This window comes from Onychomys torridus, chromosome 23 (genome assembly GCF_903995425.1).
Source record: "Onychomys torridus chromosome 23, mOncTor1.1, whole genome shotgun sequence".
NCBI lineage: Eukaryota > Metazoa > Chordata > Mammalia > Rodentia > Cricetidae > Onychomys > Onychomys torridus.
The window spans coordinates 54,257,036-54,280,879 of NC_050465.1; the positions used below are offsets into that span (position 1 = coordinate 54,257,036).

General features: G+C 37.1%; 1 protein-coding gene across 3 annotated transcripts in view; it reads left to right on the plus strand.

Moving 5' to 3' along the window:
- Positions 1–23,844, plus strand: part of LOC118573327 (sperm-associated antigen 16 protein-like) — a 119,546-nt gene that overhangs the window by 18,238 nt on the left and 77,464 nt on the right. For all 3 annotated transcript variants that reach the window (XM_036173630.1, XM_036173629.1, XM_036173631.1), the window contains exons 4-5: positions 763–881; positions 7,677–7,814. In XM_036173630.1, the coding sequence (XP_036029523.1) occupies positions 763–881; positions 7,677–7,814 (257 nt within the window). The remainder of the gene's footprint in view (positions 1–762; positions 882–7,676; positions 7,815–23,844) is intronic.

A 23,844-nucleotide genomic window follows, 5' to 3' on the forward strand; every position in this document is an offset into this window, starting at 1 on the left:
GACCTGTTTCCTGATTAATATGCTTTGTCTGTTCATAATGAATACTCACAACTGCCATTATTATATCTAAAATTTCATAGTTATATAATACATAACATTGCCTACTATGTTGAATGAAATGGCCTCTGAAGTGTTCTATATTTTATGTTTTATAAATAAATCTCCTTTTAAAAATGTAAACAAGTGAGTCAGATGCCTTTTAAATATACTTAAGATATTTTTTTTCACAGAATATTTTTTTTGAGATTTTGATTTTGATCCTTCGATAACTTAGAGGAATTCTTTTGATTTTTCATCATTTCAGCGTTTGGGTTTGCATCTCTGTGATTATGACCCACATCCCACTCTTTCAATGAAGTCTTCCTCTATGACAGTTTTTATATAGTTACACTACTCTACACACATGGGGATTTCCCTGTCTTCCAGACTCTGCCCTTATAGTCCTAGATACATACTACTATTTGTCAGAATGTGTGGGATGCACACATGCCTGTGCATGGACACACACACACACACACACACACACACACACACACACACACAAAAAATAGTTATCCATATTTTGTGTCTATCCACTTAACTATTACATTGGGAATAGAAATGTTTTGTTTTACCAATGCTTTATTTGTCATTGTTAAATATACCCTGGTACATAGTATTTAAGAAAAAGTTATTATGAAACAAGTAAGTGGACAGTCTGCCTGTGTCCTTAATCAAAATCTTGATGTTTACAGAAGAAATAACTGTGCATTTAAATTTCAGGAGCAGAAAACAGTTCTTCCTTCAAGGCAGGTGGTACATGAAGCCATAGAAGACTTTCTCTGTAATTTCCTCATCAGAATGGGAATGACCAGAACTCTGAACTGCTTTCAGGCTGAATGGTAAATCACTGTATGGCTAGGTAGTTCTCTAGCAATATTAGCACATTTACTTGTGTAAAGTGAATTTTCTTAAAGGACTTTGCAATAATAAGTACTTTGGTTTCTTTTGCTGTTGTTGCGATAAAATACAAAGGCAATTAAAGGAAGAAAAGGTGTATTTGGGGGTCATTTCATGTATGTCATGGTTTTTACAGTTGTTATGGTTGGGAATCTGAGGCAGCTGTTCACTCTGAATCTGCAGTCAGGGAGCAGAGGCCAATGAATGCATGCTTGTGCACAGCTCATTGTCTCCATTTTATACAGTCCAGAATCCCATGCCCAAGTAATGGTCCTGTCCATCATTAAGAGGGATCTTCCCATCTCTAACAAAATCAAAATAATTCCACAAAAGATGTTCAGAGGCCCACCTTCCCGGTGTCTGTAGATTCTGTCAATTTATAGTTAACACTATCAGTGTGAACTTACGTGTAGGGGATAAACCATTCCAGTCTCTATGTTGAAACTATAATACAGACACACTGTCAGGAGAATCCTTCCCAATAAAACTTTATTCAACAGCCTTTTCAGTATTCAAATTTAGCTTTTTAAAAAATGATCAAGGGAATGAAATGTCCTCTGGAGTCATATAGCAAAATGTTATTTTTTGAAATATTTTCCTCTTAGTTTTTCATACTTGATAATGGTATCATTTTGTGTATTTAGATACCCCCTAACACAACTACTTTTTTATTTATAGTGAAAATGATTTTTCTCTATTTATACAGCTGATTGATTTTTCTAAAAATACTATTTGATTTAGATCTAAATTGAATTGTCCTTTCACATATTACCCTAATATGATTTTCTTGTTAAAAATAAAAATTTTAATGTCTTATTGATTGTGAAAACCAGAAGACATGCTATCTTTATTCTATTGATATAACAATAATTGTCTTTGGATTCCTAATATTTTTTTTAAAAATAGTAAATGACAGATATGAAGTAAGTGTTATTTTTACCAGATATTGCATATTATAGGAAGTAGACTTCTATAAAAAAATGTTTATAGAGTTTTGTGACTGAATTCTAATTCTAATTCATCTGATATATAAGACATTTTTGTTTTCTTGGTCCACTGATATTATACACCTAGAAGTAATCAGTTTCATTTTTTAATTTTTGATACTTTTGAAAACATAATTAGTATTATATTGACACAGCTTTTCTACTCCCAACTTCCTCATTTCACCCCAATTTCTTTTCGAATTTCATTATTTTGACTGTATATGTAAAATACAATAAATTTTATGTGGAAAAATGAGTTCTGTTAATAGCAGACCAAGAATGGAACATTGGGAAGTAGGAGGAGAATGCTATTTTTAAACCTGGAAACTGTGTGCATGGTTTAAAAAGACATTTTCTAAAGAAATAATTGCAAGTACATTAGAAATAAGGGGATGTCACTAATTTGTTTCTAATTCAATTAAAACTTAGTATGATTTAATTATTTTTATGTCTCTCAAGAACATGTTAGACTATTCCAAAGTGTGGAGTGACTCCCTTGAGCAAATGATCTGGATATTACATATGTATTATTTTAAACACTTTTTTGTTATTATCATGTGTGTATGTGTGCATGCATTAGTTTGTGCACATGTGCTTGCCATGGCACCCATGTAGAGAGGTCAGTTGGGGTCACTTTTCCCCTAACTACCGTGTAGGTTCCTAGGCTTGAACTCAGATAGCCAGGTGTGTATGGTCGGCTTACCCAGTGAACCAAACTACTGTGCCTCAAATATATTCTTAACAAGTAGGTGATTATAAACATACTAAGTTAGCAGTCTGATTAATGAAATACAATTTCAGAAAGCTATAATAGCATTAAGACATGAGGAGTTCCCAAGAAACATACCCATTTAGCATTATATTATAACCAAAAGATAAAACTTATGAATGTGTGTTTTAACTTAGTAATATTTTGGTTCAACTAATTTTGTCCCAATCTCTAGTTGCTATTTTTTTTTCATTTTTCTTTATTAAGAAAATTTCTATTCATTCCACATACCACTCACAGATCCTACCCCCTCCCTCCTCCCAACTGTAGGCCTCTCTCCCATGCCACCCCACATCCCCACATCCCTGAAATCAAGGTCTCCGATCAGGAATCAGTAGTTGCTGTTTTGTAGTTATTTCTATACTGGATAATTATTTTTCACCTAACATATTTTGAATTTGATCAGCAACTGTCACCTATGATGCATATAGTAGGAATACAATGTGAGAATAGTGGATGCATTAGTTTTAATTAATGTGTGAAATATAACTTGCTATGTAGCTCATTCTGACCTCTCACATATGGCTCTTTTGTGTTAGCCTCCCAAGTATTCATGATTCAGTCAATCATGTTGACTGAATGTACTTTTAATGTAGAAAAACAAACCCCAAAGAATATGAAATTACTATAAATGCATGTTCTCTAAGAAAAGTAACCAACAATATTTGCCTGTTGTTAGGTTGTGCTAAAAAAAAAAAATACCAACAAAATTCTGGGCAACAGTATTTGAGTTATGTTCTCCAAATCCTCAAACAATAAATGCAATATATCTTTTAAATCCAGTGTCAGAAATGTATGGCCTGGGAGCCACATCTGGCCTACTTCTTGTTTGTAAATAAAAATTTATTGGAATAAAGCCATGATTTCTTGTAGGTATTGGAAATGACTGTATTCGTGTTATGAAAGCAAAATTAATTAGTCACAATGGAGTCTCTGTGAACCGCAAAGCAGAAAGCAATTTTTATGAGTTCTAAATTAACAGTATTTCAGAGTTTCCAACAACAGTCCTCAAGTTATTTTCTGTGATATGTCTACATATACTGTATATTTCATATAATTATATATGTGTGTAGTTACATATGTATGTCAGTGTGGTAGAAGTCTGTCTGTGGAGCACTACCGTGCTTCCACTGTAGGTTTGTTCAAGGCCATTTTTTGTCTCTTTTAGAAGTATTCATGTATAAAGTTAACTGATGCTGCAGCGCATACATAAAGAGGTTAGGATGAGAAAATGGCAGCATTACTTTGAAATGCTTTAACCTCCATTTCTGCGAACATGTCCAGTCACTCACACTGAGTCTGTCTCACGGACTCAGCCATCTGTGTTCTCCTCACCAGCCTCTAACTTGCAGTACAGTTTCGTCAGTCTGCCCTTACTTCCTACTTCCTGTTCAGTCCTGCTACACTTCAGTTTGCCTCTGTGCCTATCGTTGCCCTGAAAATAGGGTTGTGCTAAAAAATCCTGTTGAGGGTAATAAGATGTGAAATTATTTATAGCGTTTAATTACTAACTTGATGTGTTCCCAATTAAAGAGATTATAAATTAGTGTGTATCTTTTTAATTTATGGGCAAAAATAAATACTGCAGCTTTTGGCCAAAAAGATTTGGTGTACTATGACTTAGTTATGGGCAATATAGTTACAACTTATTTCAACTGACTAGGTTTATTTTTTTTTTCAATTTTTTCATTTTTCTTTTTAAGAAGTTTTCTTCTCACTCCACATACCACCCACGGATCCCACCTCCTCCCTTCTCCCACCCCCCAGTCCTCCCTCCCAAGCCACCCTACATCCTCACATCCCCCAAATGAAGGTCTCCCATGAGGACTGACTAGTTTTATTTAAAGCCAAAGCTCAGAATTAAGATTAACTTTGAAACAGTCCCTCACATTATTCAATGTGTGTAGGAAGTGTATGTAGAGTGTGACTACATACCGACTCTCAGTGAATCCCACATAGCTAGTTATTCCTTCACCACTTAAACCTACGGATGTTTCTTTAGTTGATGAAGAATTGGCTTCTGGTTATGTGTCATGTAAGCATTATCTCCCTATCACCATTAAGTTAAACACAGGATTGTCATGACTCTTACTATGATAATTCTTACAATTTTCAGTATGCCAGTTTTGATCAATTAAATATATGTAGATAGATTTATGTACTAAGATGTGCAGAAGTCAGCCTTCTAGGGGAATATTTAGATTTAAAAAATTAGTACAAAAAATAAATATGCTAGTTAAATGTAAATGGCATAAAATAGTGAAAATATTGATGTCTTAGAGTAATTGCTTTAGAATTCAGTTTGTATCATTTATATTAGCTGTCTGCTCCTATGCAGCATTCACTCATTTCTCCCAATAACTATATGTGGCAGGGAGCCACTAACGTATCTTCATTTCATGGATGAGGAAATGGGCTTAGAGAGGATGGGAAATCTGCCTCAGTAAATGCCACCAAGTCACAACCAGTAAGTGGCAAAGCCAGTGAGGCCAGACTTATCTTAAACCCCACTCTTATCTTCAATTCTTGGCTCGAGACTGGACGAGCTTTACCATGTGTCTTGATTTGAAGCTCAGATTTGTGTCTTTTTTCCATTTTGCAATTACAAGGTCAGTACTAAGTTCTGCAACTTGGCAGAGGTTGCGTCTTCCTCAGCCACTGCCCTTTTATTCTCCTGAGAAAACAGCAGTTCCACACCTCCCACTCTCCTCTTTCCCATCTGCTGCTGGTTCTTCCTCGGGCCTTCTTTCTCTTCTGCCAAGATACTCAACCACACAGGCAACCTCTGTAGCCTAATCCCTCTTCCTGCCAGAATCCAGCTCCTCTGCTTCCTCAAGGTCACTGAATTTGTCATTTTGCATCATTTTTTCCAAAGCACATTACCACAAGCACATAGGTGTACAGTAATATCTGACATAGTACTTACCCGGGGAAAGCTCCCTGGCTCTGGCTCTGCTTCCTGTTGAAGTTCATCTTCATTTCCTAGTCTCTCCTTTATTGGCACACTTTCCTGACCAAGTTTGTTGTACCTTGTTTATTTACTACTCACAACTACTCTACTTTGACTTTTGTCTTTCCCACCGCTGAAACTTTTTAGCAGTGACTTTCTTTTCTTTTCTTTTTTGTCATCGTGTTTTTTTTTTGTTATTTATTATATTTGTGTTTTAATTTTACACATCAGCCATGGGTTCCCCTGTCCTCCCCCCTCCCGCCCCCAATCCCACATTCCCCCCAGCCCCTGCCCTCCATTCCCATGTCCTCCAGGGCCAAGATTCCCCTGGGGATTCATTTAAACCTGGTGGATTCAGTACAGGCAGGTTCAGTCCCCTCCTTCCAGGCTGAGCAAAGTGTCCCTGTATAAGCCCAAGGTTCCAAACAGCTAGCTCATGGACTAAGGACAGGTCCAGGTCCCACAGACTGGATGCCTCCCAAACAGATCAAGCTATTCAATTGTCTCACTCATCCAGAGGGCCTGATCCAGCTAGGGGCTCCACAGCCTTTGGTTCAGAATTCATGTGCTTCCATTCGATTGGCTATTTGTCCCTGTGCTTTTCCAGTCTTGGTCCCAACCATTCACGCTCTTACAGTCCCTCCTCTTTCACATTGCCGTTTCCAGTGATTGTTCCAAACTTTATCAGCATTCATTCTTTCAGTAGCATTCATTTCTTCCTTCTTGAGGCTTCTTCTTCGCTTGACCGGTTGCTCATCACTCTCAGTTTCGGTGACTGCTCTGGCCTTAAGATTCTTTTGGTCATGCTTGCATCCTCCACTTCATCCCAACCTCGGAACAGTGGAATAGGCTATGAATCAGTCCCAGGAATCATTTGTTGATGTCATTTCACTATCTGAACAAGTCTGTTCTAGTGTCACGACTGTAAAACATCATTTATGGACTGATGAAACACGAGTTTAAATTGCCTACCTTGGCTTTCCCCTGAACTATGGATATCCACCATCTGTCTTCACATGAATGTCTGCTAGGCACACTACATTTGACCTGGATGGACACAAACCCTTGGTTCTATCCACCGTCCAGTTCCTACTGTCTTTGTTCCCATTATGTAAATGGCTATAAATGTACTGAGCCCCTAACTTCTATGGCATCATTGACTGCCTCTGCTAATTCTTGATAGATGATTCCTTAGCGAATCCTGCTAGCGCTACCTTTACAGCAGGTAGCCCTTTACAGAATGTTACCTCTTTTAACTTCGGTGTTTCACCTTGTTCAGCTTACCATCCTCTCTCTCCTAGGTTGTGTCATGTGTTCTTTTAGAATCTGTTCATTGGAATAGATTCACCCATTTGAAACATAAATCTGCTCCCTGTTTTTCCCCCCTAAACATTCCCATGGCCCTCCCTAGTCTGATCTGGAGTAAAGTAATTTTTTATTCTGACTCCTTGTTCTGGTTCTGACATTTCTCAACATCTCCTTTTCTCACTTTGTTGGCTTCAGTTCCTACTAGTCTACAAACACTGGCTCTTCCTTGTACATGCTGATTATGTCTAACATGCTAAAAAGCTTTGCATTACTTTCAGCCAGCCTCCTCTTCTGTGGACCCGCGTGGCATCATCCTTCCTGTCCTTCAAGTCTCTTTTGGAGTCTGTCACTCATGCTTGTCAGTCGTGGGTTCTCTGTACAAAACAGTACAGACAGCTGTCTGTCCATCTCCTCCATTCTCAGTACTTCCCAGAACTTTCACCATCTCCACTAGACTAGAGTTCCTGGAGTATAAGGACTGAGACAGTTCTGGCATCTTTTCTGGTAACTAGTTGTGTGGAACATAGATGACCCATTGTATTTTAAAAGGCCATATTAACTGATATTTCATCTTAAAATATATTAATTTTGGTTTAACTTAGATGTAGAACATAGCAACTAATTTCCATCAAATTCCCTAAGGCTGACATTGAATTACACATAGTCTTTTTTTTTTTTTTTTTAGTAGGAAATTGAGATGACCCTGCTGTTTGATTTGTCCTAGGTACGAGTTAATACAGAAGAGAGGGACTGATTTTCGAGGACTCGGGAATGTTCCTGATGTTTACAGCCAGGTGATGCATTTAGAAAGTGAGAACAAAAACCTGAAGAAAGATTTGAAACACTTCAAACAGGCAGCTGAGTATGTTCATATTACGGTTTTCTTTTTCTTTTTTTCTTTTTGCTAAGTAAAAACTAAAGATGGATTTAAGCTGATCCATGTAATGTACTGTTTGAGAAGTTTAATTCTGAGTCATTGAATTATGTTTAAGTTCTGGTTATAAGGATGTGAAAAGCTTCCCAAGTGAGGTAATTGAGCAGGTAACTGGAACTCCTGCCAAGCACAACTCACCAATGGAGTGGAATACTAGGCATATGTAGCAGATGGTGAATTTGTTACAAAGCAGTCATTTTCTTACCTGTGTGATAATGTTTTGTGGTTTGTGAAATTTTCTCTTGTGCAGATAAGCTAATTTCAGAAATAATATTGAAATTAATAGAAAGGGTGGAAGGATGGGACTAATGTGTTCCTAGTAGGAGAATTTCAGTATTTTAAATTTCCTCACAAGGAGCAGTGTTAGCTAAGGACATTGGGTGTTAACCAATTCATTGCTCTGGTGGGACAGACATTGCACACATAGGGGTGGGAGGCACATGGGTTCACTAAGGACCATCTGATTAAGTTTTCTGTAAACTTAAACGTTTCTTTCAAGAAAGTTTATTAAAAAGGAAGCATAAGCATTCATAGCCTCATTCTTTTCCCATTGCCAATCACCTATAACAATTTTTGTTCCCATTGTGTATGCATAGTTTTAAATAAACTTCAATGATGCTAACATCATATTTACTAACTTACTTTTTAGTCCAAATAAGTAGTAACCTTTTTACTTTATTATTTTACTTATATTTTTATTAACACAGATTTTTATTCTTAAAACTTAAAAACAATTGCAGAAGGGACACCCTTGCTTTGTAATGTCTAGGTACAGATGAGAATGTTAATAGCTAGAGAAGTCTTTAGCTAGAAGGTGCCTTCAACTAGAAGGCACAGAAAACTCTGTTCCTTTTTATCTCTCTAAAGTTAATGGAAGAAATCATTTTTTAATGAAACACCAACATGTTTCTGACAAAGAACTGCGTGTACATATTGACTTGAGAAGATCTACTCATGTCAAACAGTGTCATGTGGAAATGTAAATCTTTAGCTCTAGAAGAAAATTCATGCTTTATTCACCCATTATTATTAAACATATTTAAGGAGACTCTTTCTGTTAAGCACATTAACACAACAATTAGAGTAATAGGACCACCTTGTAGAAGCACAATATTTTAATATATACTAAAAATTACTATAAATAAGCATGACTTTGTATGGCCAAGGGAAAGAACTATTTAATATAGCCTTCCCTGTAAAAAGGCAGCTGTAAATTCAAGAGTTTACATGTTCCTCTGCTCATATTCTGTGCATGTGTAGGATTACTTGGCTGGTTATGCATATCCCATCTTTTCTAAGCAGAATTTTATGTTTTACAAAGATCTGTGTGATTATCCATGAGAACACGGGACTAGAACCATTGTTTTATCCACTTCGTTCCATTCGGAAGGGCTTTACCCTCTGTATCTTCGGCAGCTGTGACTCTTACTAGATAGTTTGTCCAGTGGGAATTTGATGTAGAACATCCCTCATAGTGCTGCCTGGAACCGATTCATCCCCCATCTCCTCAGAGTTACTGCTTTCGTTTACTAATTTGCCTTTGAGTAGACACAGGCCTTTTAGGTAATGTGTTTTACTCCAGTAGTACTAAGTAATCATTGCTGATTACAGAGTATTTATTGAATAGTCTATTAAAAAACTGTAATGGAAATTTTGTAAGCTGTTTCTCATGCAAATGGTTATTGTCATGTTAAAATAAGCCATAATTAAAGCAGGCATGACTCAAGTGAAATGTTTCTTTGTATTTGTCGAACTGTCAAAATATAGTTTTCCCCTTGATAGTTTCTGGTTACTGCGTGCCTCTGTGATTCAGTAGCATTTACAGGCTAGCAAGAAGTATAGCAGTCTGCACACTGTTTATTTGCTTGACTCTCTCGTTGAGGCAATTTGAAGGAAAGCCTGTGGGTCCTTAGATGATGCTTGGTGCTCACTGAATGAATCTTCAGCCCAATGTGGTTCTGCAGTACTCTTTGCTGAAGTAGTCACTGTTGCCTGTTTTTACTAAAATAGTGTCATAAAATGAATGATGTTTTGTAAAATATTCCCCAGAAATGGCATTCATATATGTTGGTTTCAAAATTTAATCTTTGGAACTTAGATTTTCTATAAGACTTATGAGGGTATTTGTGTTAAACATGAGATTCTCTTTGTGGACTTTGATGGAATGCTTATCTTTTTAGGAATAGGCTGTTTTCTTAAGGCTGAGTAATCATAGATATAAACTAATACTTAGTAGGTAAAGAGAGTCAGCTTATAGATGTGTCATATGACAATCTTGACCATATAATTGATGTTTAATAATGTATTTATTTAAATTGAGAGCTAGGTGTGGCCACATGTGTACACATAACCCAGGGAAGTGGTGCTGCTAGGGGACAGGGAGATTGCTGGGTCATCAAGACTGCCAGGCTAGCTATGGGTTCCCGTAACACAAGTAAAGAACACATCTAGGAGACTAAAGTGTAGAGAGAGAGGGACATTTATGGTCCTCCTCCGGTACATGTGTGCCCACAAAGGCATGTGTACTTCACTGTGGCCATGTAACATACATAAAATGGAAAGGGCACACTATGGAAGACGAAAGGTATGTGGGTCTTGGTTAGCAACATCAATGGATTTTGACTATCCATGAAACTCACCTTTGTGTGACTATGAGTGTTTCCAGAAAGATCAAACTGAGCCCAAAGACCATCATTTAGCGTGGATAACACTATCCCTGGGGTGGGACCCCAGACTGAATAAAGAGGAGAAAGTGAGCATTTATCTCTGGCTGCTTCCTGTCTGTGTACACAATGGGAGGAGCCACTTCTCATTCTTCCTGACTTTACTCCTTTTCTGCCCTAGCTTTCTTACTCTATCCACAGGTGTTTTGTCACAGATATCACAGAAGTCACCAGTGTAGAGCACTGGTCCTGAGAAGTGGAGCCACTGCTATAATAAACCTGACCATGTGCTAGAAATGGTCTGTAAGAGAAACATGGAGGTCTTTGCAGCTGTGGCCCAAAGAAAGCCTAGAATATGATAAGCAGAGGTTAATGAACAAGTTTTTTGGGATTTTGAAAGAAAAGAATGCCAAGAAATACAGATAGTGGAGCAAAGCTCATGAGGTTTAGAGGGGGACTCTATCAGAAACTCAGTGGAGACCATTCATTTTACATTTTGGCACAGAATATGGTTGTATTATGTCTGAATCATAAGGTCTATACAGACTGAATTAATAAGTAATAGACTAATTTGTTTGAGAAAAAATTCTGAAGATCATATAGTATTTGAACTGTGTCATAGTTACTGCTGACTGATCTTATCCAGAACTATTGTGGAAGGAACCACTGGAATACAATGGCATACAGTTTAGTGAGGAAAGTGGTGTGAATTTACAGTTGAAGGCAAGGTGAGTGGCTCAGTTGTACAACATTTTGATGTTGTGACATGACTTTGTTATTTACAGAGTTCATGTTTGGGAACTACGTAATTTAGTTATACTAAAAATCTCAATATTTTAAGGAAATGAATGTTTTTCTGTTGGTCATTATTCATGCCTACCCTCTGCCATGTCCAGTCCCTAGTGACTACCACAGCATTTGCAATTGTTAGAGAGATTATCTGTGGTGGTATTGTTTTCCCCAAAATATTGTACACTCTAATAAACTTATCTGGGGTCAGAGACAGAACAGCCACAATATTAAACATAGAGGTTAGGTAGTGGTAGCACACACCTTTAATCCTAGCATTCCAGAGACAGAGATCTACCTGGATTGCTGTGTGTTCAAGGATACAGCCAAACAAGGTGACTCACGCCTTTAATCCCAGGGAGAGATGGTAGAAAGCAGAAAGGTATGTAAGGCGTGAAGACTAGAAACTAGAAGCATTTAGCTGGTTAAGCTTTTAGGCTTTGAGCAGCAAAGAGACCCATTCTGGACGAGGACTCAGAAGCTTCCAGTCTGAGGAAACAGGATCAGCTGAGGAACTGGCAAGGTGAGGAAGCTGTGGCTTGTTCTGCTTCTCTGATCTTTCAGCATTCACCCCAATACCTGGCACCAGGTTTGATTTTATTAATAAGACCCTTTAAGATTCATGCTCAAATTATCCTTACCAAAGATCAGTCTAGTATTTTGCATGGGATAAAAGAAAAGTTGCCCTGAAGGCAAGATTTCATTTGCCACAGTTCTACCTTGTGAAACTACAAATTCATTTGAAAGGAGAGACCCTTAACTGAGAAAACGCTAACTGTTTAGTTCCTGCTCCAAAATGGCAACCAAATAAAAGTGTTTCTCCAGGATAATCCTTGAAGGCATACAAAAGCTGCTTGTGAAGAAGGATCCAGGCTGCATTCTCACCTGGCATCAGACAGACAAACCATCCACGTGGTGCTGGTTTTAAGCATGAAATACACAAAAGTAAGGTGGCCATGGAGGCTTTCAGCAAGGTTTCAAGAAATCCCGAGTCTAGGCAGTGTGTGGCAGAGGCATATTTCCTGCAAGGAGGCTCTGAGAGGCCATTATGTGAAGCTGGAAAGGTGAAGCCTAGGGTGCAATGAAGACCCTAGGTTAGTGGAGATGTGGAACTGTTCAGTACCCACCAAGGAAAGCATAGAGTAGATCTGACCCAAATGAGAGGTCACTCTGCTTGCTGTAGGTGGCACTGCTGGAGAGATGGGTCTACAGAAGGCCATGGAAGCCCAGATAATTTCATTGAGAGTCCCAGATGCTAGATGCGGATGGCAAGATTTGGTGTTTTACCTACTGGGCTTTTTCTTGCTTTGGTCTGGCACTTCCTGTCTTCCTATTATTCTCTTTTGGAATGGGAACATTTTTTTTTTTTCCAGAGCTGAGGACCGAACCCAGGGGCTTGCGCTTGCTAGGCAAGCGCTCTACCACTGAGCTAAATCCCCAACCCTGAAATGGGAACATTTATTCTGTACTGTTGTTCATTGGAAGTCTGTAATTTGATTTTACATGGGCCTACAATTCAAAGTTTTCTTGAGTCTCAGAAGAGAGTTTAGAATTTGCATTTTTAAACATAATTGAGACTGTTATAAATTGTGGGACATTTAAAGATTTACTAATTAATTTTTCATTTTGCAATGAAATTAAGTTTTTAGGGACCAGAGATAAAATATTATAATTTAATGTAATGTGTTGTGTTGACAAGGGGTGAAGTTGTGGGTTGGCTAGTCTTTTTCAAATTGACTGGATTTAGAATCACCATGGAATCACACATCTATGTATATCTATAAGATTATTTGCAAAAGTGTTTAATGGAGGAGGGGTGGTCTTGCCTGAGTTTGGGTAGCAGTCTCCCATGGGATAGGATCTTGGACTGAATCAAAAGGAGAAAAATGTATTAAATATTAATCTCTCTCTGCTTCCTCACTACAGACATGATGTGACCTTCTTGCTCTTATTTCCCTGCTGTGATAGGAGTATACTTTCAAAATGTGAACACAAACACGAACTCTTTGGTTTTTAAGGTTGCTTTTGGCACTTAAAAAAATCCACAGCAGTGAGAAAAATAATTAACACAAAGGGAAATATTTTCCAGTCATACAATTGATAAAATGCTAATATACAGTATATTCACATAAACCAACAGTAAGCAAAACAATGTCATCAAGGCAAATAAATAAGAACCTGTCTAAAGATGGCTAGTATTCTACTAGGGATCTCTTGGAAGGCAACAAATAATGGCAACAGGTTTAGGAAAAAGTGTTTGGTGCCACTAATCATCAAGGAAATGCAAATTGAAAACATACCAGAAATTACCTAATAATTTTAAAGATGGTCATGATAAAAAATAAGAAACAAAACCGGTGCTAGGATGTAGAAATAGAACCTTTGTATACTGTTGGTGGAAATACAAAATGAGGTAGAAGACAATATAGAATAGCCTCAGGTGGGCAGAAACACCTACATAAGGCATAGTAATCTTCAGAAGGATTGAAATCAGGACCCCAAAGAAAAATTAGCATTTCTGTTTTCACTTTTGATAAGGGCTAAGATATGGAATTTACTTTAATGTCTATTGACATATTAATGGGTAAAAATGTGATGTATATTGTACAATGATATATATTGTACCTTTGTACATAACTATGCTGATGTTCAGTACCCAGAGTGGTAACCATCATTGTAACTGAATTTTTTCTCACCTGGCCCATGGTCAGGACAAATATCTCTTACCCAACAGTCCTGTAGCCACTTGGACACGAGTAAACACACAGAGGCTTATATTAATTAAAACTGCTTGGGCATTAGCTCAGGCCTACCACTGACTAGCTTTTACATTTAAACTAACCCATAATTCTTATTTATTTTTAGCCATGTAGTTTGGTACCTTTTCTCAGTTCTGCCTTCACATCCTGCTTCTTCTGTGTCTGGCTGGCGACTCCTGACTTAGTCTTCCTCTTCCTAGAATTCTCCTCTCTGCTTATCCCCCCTATACTATACTTCCTGCCTGGCTACTGGCCAATCAGCATTTTATTTATCAACCAAATCAGAACAACACACATTCACAGCATACAGAACGACATCCCCAGCACATCATACTACTGAATACCTACTCAGCCTTTCAAAAGAAGGAAACTCTGCAATGGATGGCAATGCAAATGAACTTTGAAGTCGTACACTAAGTGAAATGATCCAGTCACACACAAATACTGCCTTATACTAATATGAATATATATGGTAGTCAAATTCATCATAGTCAACAGTAGTACATTCTACACTTAATTTTAAAAGCTAGATCTTGGGTTTAGGTACTTGGCTCAGTTGGTAAAGTGCTTACTGTCTAGCATAATGACCTAAGTTTCAATCCAAAGCACCCCTGAAAGGCCAGGCACAGCAGTTCATGTCTACAATCCCAGCATCAGGAAGACAGAGATAGTGGAACTCTGCATCTCACTGACCTGCCACCTAAATGAATCAGCAGGTCCATCCAGTAAGAGGCCCTGCCTCAAAAAAGTTGGAGAGTGATTGAAGGCACCAGCCAGCATTGACTTCTGACTTGTACTATACCCCGCCCCCCACATGCATGCATACACACACACACACATACACACACACACACACACACACACACACACACACACACACACACATGCACGAGAGCTTTGGTGCACACAAGTACATATAAACAAATACATATACATATGCACACATGCATATGTGCAAAATAGGTTAGAGTGTATGTTGTATTTTTATCACAACAGAGACTGAAGAGTAGAATGTAAAGAATCATATGGGCCTATCAGATATTTCTAACTCTTACTAACTTTTATCATTCTTATTTCATTTGAGTCTCCAAGTCTATCCTATGCCCTTATTGTCATCTATGATTTTATGATTCTTTTATGACTTACCTAGACAAATTGACAATTATTAGCTTCATATATTTGACAAATGGATGAATTATTAAGCCTAAACACCAGTGTCAGTTCAGAATTTTAATATCTCTCCAGAAGTGTCTCTTTTCTTTCATCCTCTTGACTAACAATCATTGTTCTGATTCTTTCTATCTCAGATTGATTTTATATATATATATATTTAAAAATGCCAGGACTGATAATGTGGATCAGCAAGGAAAAGGTGTTTGCCACAAAAAGTGTGCATTGTATTTGATGATTCTGGGAACACAAAGATGGGAGCTGCATGTACCCTCCCCTCTGTGTGTATTATATGTACACACACACACACACACACACACACACACACACACACATATAGTAGATTAAAAACAAAGACATAAATGGAGTCACAGAATGTTTTCATATGTTGTTGTTTGCTATCTCACACTCATCCTGAAGTCCATATAATATACCTATGATTCTGAGTTCATCACCAATGTCTGCCACATGGTGGTTTATAATGGTTTGGTCAGCCTTGCTTCACTGTTCTCCTTCCAATGGCTGGTTATTATGACTATAACTGCGGCTATATTCATGTACGTGTCCTTTGTGGAAATATGTATTCCTTGTTTTTGTATAAAATCTTAGGGGTGGAATTTTTGGGTCAATTTGATCGATGTTGTACAGTATAAGGAACCAGAGTTTACTCTTCACCATTAAATTTACATTCCATTAGTTCTCCACACACAGTGTGTGAGGATTCTAGTTGTCCCAGCCCCGGACAGAATTGACAGTCTTCGCTACTTTCACCTTTTAGAGATTGGTAGTGACAGCTTTCATATTTGATTTCCTAAGAACAGATGATAATGAACACAGTATTTTGTGCTTACTGCCCCTTTGGTATTTTGGTGTTTTATATTGACCTGCTTGTATTTTTAAGCCATTTGCCCAATTTTGATTAGATTGTTTATCTTGTTATTGATCTTTATGAATATTTTTCTATTTGAGATACAAACACTTTAAATATAATGAGTATTTCCCCCCAAGCTGTGGCTTGATATTTTTATTACTATTTTTAAAAGATTTATTTTATTAAAAATTCATGTATATGTTTGTGTGCCTGTGGTCTGTGGCTAGAGTTTTCCTGCCTGGCCCACAGTCAGGACAAATCTCTCTCACCTGCCAGTCCCACAGTCGCTCAGCCCCAACAACCAAGTAAGCACACAGAGACTTATATTGTTTACAAACTGTATGGTCGTGGCAGGCTTCTTGTTATCTACTTCTTTTATCTTAAATTAACCAATTTCTATTAATCTGTACTTTGCCACGTGGCTTGTGGCTTACCAGTACCTTATCTTTTTCTTCTTATGGCGGCGGCAGGCAGTATCTTTCCGCCCAGCCTTCCACCTCCCAGAATTCTCTTCTCTCTTGTCCAGCCTATACTTCCTGCCTTGCCACTGGCTAATCAGAATTTTATTTACACAGAGTGATATCCACAGCACTGGTCTTCTACCTTTGTGCTTTTCCAAGATGTCTTTGTTATTTCTAGATTCTTTATCTTTTCATATAAAATTTACAGTTTCATAGTTTCCACATAAAAACCCAGGTGAGACTGAGGCTGATAGTGACTTGAAGGTACATCTTGTGTGTGGTACATTCCTGTGGGTTTACATATACACACAACTTCTGGAAGAAAGGGTTTGACGCCTGGATAACTCTGAGTCTTCTCTTTGTACAACACTTGGTAGAGTTTGTTTAATAGTAGCTATTTATGAAATATCTTGAAATGAATAATTTTCACCTTTGATTAATGTCGGGCTTCAGGGTAGGCTTCCTGATCATCATGTCCCAGGATCCGTTATTGTTGGTGCTTATATAATCATGCTACTATCATTTAGATTTATTGTTAATAATTTTTAGAATAGTTACTTGATGTTTTTTTGTCTTTGTAACATTTTTTTTTTCCCGAGACAGGGCTTCTCTGTGTAGCTTTGTGCCTTTCCTGGAACTCACTTTGAAGACCAGGCTGGCCTCGGACTCACAGAGATCCTCCTGGCTCTGCCTCCCAAGTGCTGGGATTAAAGGTATGCGCCACCGCCTGGCCAAGCACTTTATTATTTTATTATTTTAATTTTTTGGTGGAGCTGAGGCCTTGCGCTTGCTAGGCAAGTGCTCTACCACTGAGCTAAATCCCCAACCCCTGTCTTTGTAACACTTTTGGGAGTGACCTTTGTTTCCTTTCCATGATGACAATTTAAGCAACTTTCTGCCAAACTAAGTCTTGCTCCATTAAGAGGGTTGTTTTCCATTTCTGAATCTTTACACTAAGGAAATATACACAGACCCGAAAGGGTGTATAAAGAGCCCCCAAATATGTGATGAAAAATAATACTTAGAATACAAACTTAAAGTCAGGAAAGTACTGTTCTAAAAATAATGAAACTCTTTATTACTTTCTCCAGAAAGTATAGGCCTAAAGAAAGTTCAAATTAAATGCAATTAATATGGTGGAGAAAACAGGTACTTTCTTAAGAGCCCTGATTTTGAATACAAAATTTACTTCTATAAAAGGTCAAAGAGTGTCCAGCTTTGAGAAGACACATTTAATTTAATGGCTTTCAGAAACAAACACTGTGAAAATAAAGATAATACAAAGCCCATAAAATTTCATGCTTTAGTGTTTAGGTAATTGCTTGTTAAATTAAGAAGGTATTTTTTTTTTTCTGGATGTGGCTATACCCCTTCCTTTTGCTGTTAAAAATATAATGAAAATTTCCTTCAATCTGGCTGAATTCCATTTGGCCTTTCAACAATTATTCCAATATTAATTTTTATGGGTCCGCATAATTCATTTATCAGCAACCAAGGATAATGAAATACTTGGAAATTTTATAATTATTATTATCAGTGAGAAAAACATGTGGCAAGGGTGGCCTGCTTTGGTTGGTCCAAGTAAACAGAAATATTTCTATGTTTTATCTTGCCAAATTACGATAATGAAGTAATTCAATAACTTCAGTACTAAATAGCCATTCCCAAATAATTGCTTAAATTTATTGATAAAATTATTTCACTGAGGCTTTTCACTTAAGAATGATTTTAAGACCATGGTACTAAATCACATTCATGTGATGTTGAAAAATTGAGTTTCATGCTCTGCTAAAAATACACACATCTTAATATGTATGTGGTTGAAATATAGATGGGTAGGTGCTGGTGTCCTACACTGGGAGGCTTGATGATTATTGTAGCATCTCATTAAGACAAGGCATGCATGGATATTCTCTGTGATACACAAGTTTAAGTAGACCGTTTCACTGAGTATGTCTCCATTGTACTTGAAACAGAAGCTCAGTGTTTGCTGTCTGTGTTAATACAAGTTTTTTTCCTTTTAGCACAAAGATGCTATACTTATGTGATGAGCAGATATGATGAGTTTAAAATATTAATTGTTCACATGAATATTTTATTCCATTCTCTATTCTAACTTCTATTTTCCTTTTATTAAGCAGATGGGCAGCAGGAAGGTCATAATAAGAGAAGCATCAGCATGAAATGAATTTAAATTGTTTTACGGAGTAGACTTCATTTGTGCAAACAGAGAGCAAGTCCCTGAAAACCAATTTAATGGTCAGAAAAACTTTAAAGTCTAATACTTCAATCAATTCCTATGCTTTCCTTCCTGGGATGAGCACAAATAGGTTTCTAAATGTGTATTGAAAAGTGAGTTGAGGCGAGGCTTCACATTTGTGATTCTGGTTAGTGAACTTTGCAGTAGTTCATATTCCAAGCATTTTTTAACCTATTGAGACTTTACATTTCAAATAGGAGAAATAAGGTATATATTTATGTAATGCATTAACTAAGAATAAAACAGTTTTAATGAACATAAAGTATACTCTCGTGAAAGTTTACTTTTTAAAATTTATTTTATTTTAATTTTATGTGTAGGGGTGTTTTGCCTGCATGTATATCTGCACAACATGTGTATGGAGTAGCCACAGAGTCCAAAAGAGGGTGGCAGATCATCTGGAACTGTAGTAAATGAATAATTGTTAGCTACCATGTGGTGCTGTGAAACAAACCGAGGTTCTTTGCAAGAGCATCATTTTCTTAACCACCAAGCCATCATTCCAGCCCCAAGTTTACTTTTTATAAAGATGTGCAGTGTTAATCAGACCCTCACATCTTTGGACCATTAGAGATAATTTAACTGCCTATTGCTATACTGCTTATTTTGGAAGACAAATCTGTTAGATGAACTGAATACAACACTTCTGTTATACTAAGTATTCGTAATGTCATGATGGTGATGATGATGGTGGAAGTCTATGGGAAAGAGATTGTAGATGAGTTCAAAATCTCAGCCATCCCAGCTGTTTGGCCAGCCCTTACTCAACATTTAGTAATTTAAAAATTTGCCTGCTTTTGGGTGTTTTTTTGCCCTTTCCTTAACCATAGTTGGTATGATGATCATGAAAAGTGCCCTTTGAATATTTATGTGTGTGTGTGTGTGTGTGTGTGTGTGTGTGTGTGTGTGTAAGGCAAGAAGCCTTTTCACTGTTTAAGTGGATACACTGAGGCCTATTACATGTCTATTTTTATAACCATTAACTCTGATATGTTCATTGTTCATATAACTCCCAAGGTCACATTGCTATGAAGAATTTTCTATGATGAATGTCATCTCATTATCATACTATAAATATCTTAATCAAATAGTTGGGCCTATTTATTGATCAATTATGGAGATTTAACACCAGAATTTTAAATTTTAAATTATATATATATGTATATATATATATATATTTCACCTCTTTCCTCTCCTTTTGAGAACAAGTCTTTATTTATACACAATTTTCATACTTCCAATATAAAGTAAAATAAGTTTCGGGTTGTGTGCGTTCCTCTATTCTCACAACAAAATTTCACCACAACCTTTTACTTGTCTTCTTCATGCTTCCTCACACTTTTGTTTTTTCCCCTACTACTCACTGGGTCCACAGGGTGTGGACAAGGGGATAGCAGATAGCTTCCTTCTCTTTTGCTTCGCCCTCACTCCCAAAGAAGCCCTTTGTGTCCTTGAGCTCTGGGATCAGGGCTGTCATCACTCCAGTCTCCCATTTATTATTCAGCTTGTCATCAAGCACCAGCTTGTTTGTGTTGTTGGTTTTGGTCGGGTGTCCTCTAAGGTAGGAATAGGGGACTCTACTTGGTAAGATGCATTTCCAGGTCCAAGAGGTCTATCTGCCCCCTCACCTAGAGTGAGATATTTTTCTTCTACCTTTTTATTTCTCTGCCTGCAAAGCACCTTAGCTGCTACCGTTTGTCTTGCCCTTCCTTTAAGGCCTTATGAAGTTGGTGACATTTTCATCTTTCTGTCACACCCACTGGTTACTTCTGCATGGTAGCACCATTAGAAAGTGTGGACATCAAAACCCAGATCTCATCTCAAAGGGAACAAGAGATAGTTTATTTTTAAGCCAAATATGAATGACCATGGCCTGAGAATACAAGTTTAAGTTGTCCCAGATATCATGGACAAATGTAATGGCTTAATGAAGTTTTTATAGAAGAAAAGAAAATTACAAATCAAGGCCCTATTAGAACACATTCTTGAAAACACCAGAGAAGTAAGGAAGATCAAATCAGGATAAATCCTGCTTAGTTTTAGGTGTATCTGATTACATTCTTAGCTTTGGAATTGGTACAAGGTAGCGGTTTGTTACACATTCTGGAGGGGTTTACCTAATAGTAACAAGGGTAGATGTCAGGTCAAACACAGCTGGGCAATGAGTGGCCAGTAGGTGTCTAAACATAGTCTACGAAAATTTGGCTGCAGACTTGCAGCATTCAAACTCTCTATAAACACAGAAGTTTTAATAAGTTGACCGACCTCATACAATTTTAACACAAGTGTGGGATTTTCCCCCATGACCTTGGACTTTCAGGCCTCAGTTAAGTAGCTTCTCTGGTCTCCTGAACTTCCTCCACCTTTCCCACTGAAACCAGAGTGGTGGGAGTATGAGAAAGACCTTGCAAATGGATTGAGTCTACCAAGCCTTTTCAGACGGTCATGCTGACACTCACTGGGCAGTACTTAGCATTTTAAAATATTACCCAGTGTCTTGTCTTTTTCTCTGCTTCAGCACAATTGACTCATAGGTTACATGTTACACTTCAGCTTTCCAGTAGGTTCTAGAATGTAATTAATTTTTAATTTATCTGCTTTTGTGTTATTTTTTTCTTTTTTTTAGGACAAAGCAGTGTTCTTAGAAAATTTATACATCTTAATCAGAACCAAGAATTCTTTAAAGTTTCAGCCTAATAGTTAATAATGTCTGATTAGCAGATGATAACAAGTGGTTAAATTACAGTCTGAGGTTTGTAGAGCTGCTGAAAGTAAACAAAAACCCAGGAGACTTCAGAACTGCTGATGGCAAAATGATGTCACAAATATAAACTTTCCTTGAAGAATCTCAAGGTGATTTTAACAAGAAAAATTTTATGCTTTGTATATCCAAAATCAACAAATTAGAAATTCTTGTATTTTGTTTTAAATTTAGGCCTAGTAGTTGTTGCGTGGAAAACCATACTGACTTTTCTATTTTCTGTTAACATCAACCACATGAAACACTTGCAAAAATGTTGGAAAATGAGCTGCATGACTGAAAGAAAATTAGCTTCAATAAGGAGAGATCTTAGCCAGAAGCAATATAATATCAATTAAATAAAAAAAATCTACTTGAGTCTAAATTTTGTATAAATCTCAGAATTTCAAAAGTAGGTGAATAGGAAGTACCTTCTGAGTGATAAAATCATTGATTGAAATTATATAAATATAGGGACTGTAGAGAAAGTTCTATAGTTTTTGTTTTTTTCTGTCGAGGACTAGAGTTGGATTCCTACCACTAATTTTGGCAGCTAACAACTGCCTGGATCTCTAGCTCCAGTGTATCCTATGATCTCTCCTGCTTGATAGGTAACTGCAAGCCTATGCCCATATTTATACTTCACACTAACAAATTTCTGTAAGTAATAAAAATTTAAAAGGAACTTTAAAATTTATACATGTGTAACAAAAATTATACCTAAAAATTGTATATGTATAACAAAGCAAAAATATACAGGGGGAAGTGTGTGTATATCAAAGCATTTAGCAATATATCCCAAGGCACTCCAGAGATACTCTTGAACCAATAGTGAGATTGTTAATTGGTAACTCCATAATCAGTAGACATTATTGGTTTTCAATCAAATCAATAGTGGTTGTAAAAAAATATGTGGAAAGACAGTAAATTTTAAATAGCTTGATAGTAAACCAGTAAAGGTATATTTATTTCATGAAGGTTTTAAATATTTTAGTGAATTGTGTGAATAGATGAGAAGCTAAATCTAGGACATGAAAACCCTTGTGGTGATTGACAACGAAGTCATGGCATACCATGAATGCCCAGCAGCCATTGTACAAATTAACAAAACTTTGTCTCGAAAAGTTAGTATCTTGAGTTTGTGTGTGTGTTGAAATAAAAAATACAATTAAAATGCAATAGTTCTAAAGTTTTGGATCAACTTAAGGGAATTGGGAAGTAGTTGTACCCTATCCTCTCTGGGAAAATTGCTACTTTTCAAATTCATGGTATGATGATTCATCTTCATTTTTAACTGGATTGAACTTAAAATCACCATGGAGACACACTTTATGAAGGAGTTATAGGAAGGTTCAACTGGAGAGAATAGATCCTCCTTAAATATGGGTAGCTAATGTAATTGGCCCCCAGACCTTAGAATAACTGGTGCATTGTTAGAGGTACCATCCTGACCTTAAAAGCCAGAACACCACCATTTTGACCTTAAAAGCCAACATCTGCCAAAATGGGAGCAAAGATCTAGTCCATAGTTCCAGGAGAGGCCTCAAGGAAAAAGTCCCTAAGTGTGCTAAACTTGTTTTTTGGCTTCTGTAGTTCTGCTTCTTGCTAACTGACAACCAAGTTGTGGTTTTTGTGCATAAAAGACAAAAGATTGTAAGGCTCTGAGCTGTATGATTTGAGCAAGTTTCCCATGCAGTCACCAGACAGCAATAAAGACTTTTTTTCGGCTTTAAGGGTGTCCATGTGGTGGTCTATGATGGGTTTACCCAGCAACACTACATCTCCTGTCCTGGAGTCCAGGATTGAGTAAAAAGGAGAAAGTAAGCAGAGTACCTACATTTCACTTTGTCTCTGCTTCCTGACTGTGGATGCAATACGACCAGCTGTCCCTCACTCTTGATGCTATAACTTGCTTGTGATGGTGACTGTGATATCTAACTGTGAGACTGAAGAAATCCCCCTTCTTTAAACTATTTTGTCATAACAACAAGGAGAGGAACACATGGATTCTTGGGTTTTGAATTCTTCTTGTAGCTAATATCATGTATTTCTGCACATGCAATTAAATGCTGTATTATCATTTTCATCAGATGAATTTTCAAATCTGAATATATGAATCACAATTTATTATCATACTAGAAAGTTGACATGAATATGAAGTTCAGGAGTAGATGGAAGATGAACATTATTAGTGTTGTGTTGATTAGGTATTGCTTACTTATATGTGATGAAAACCTCAAAAATT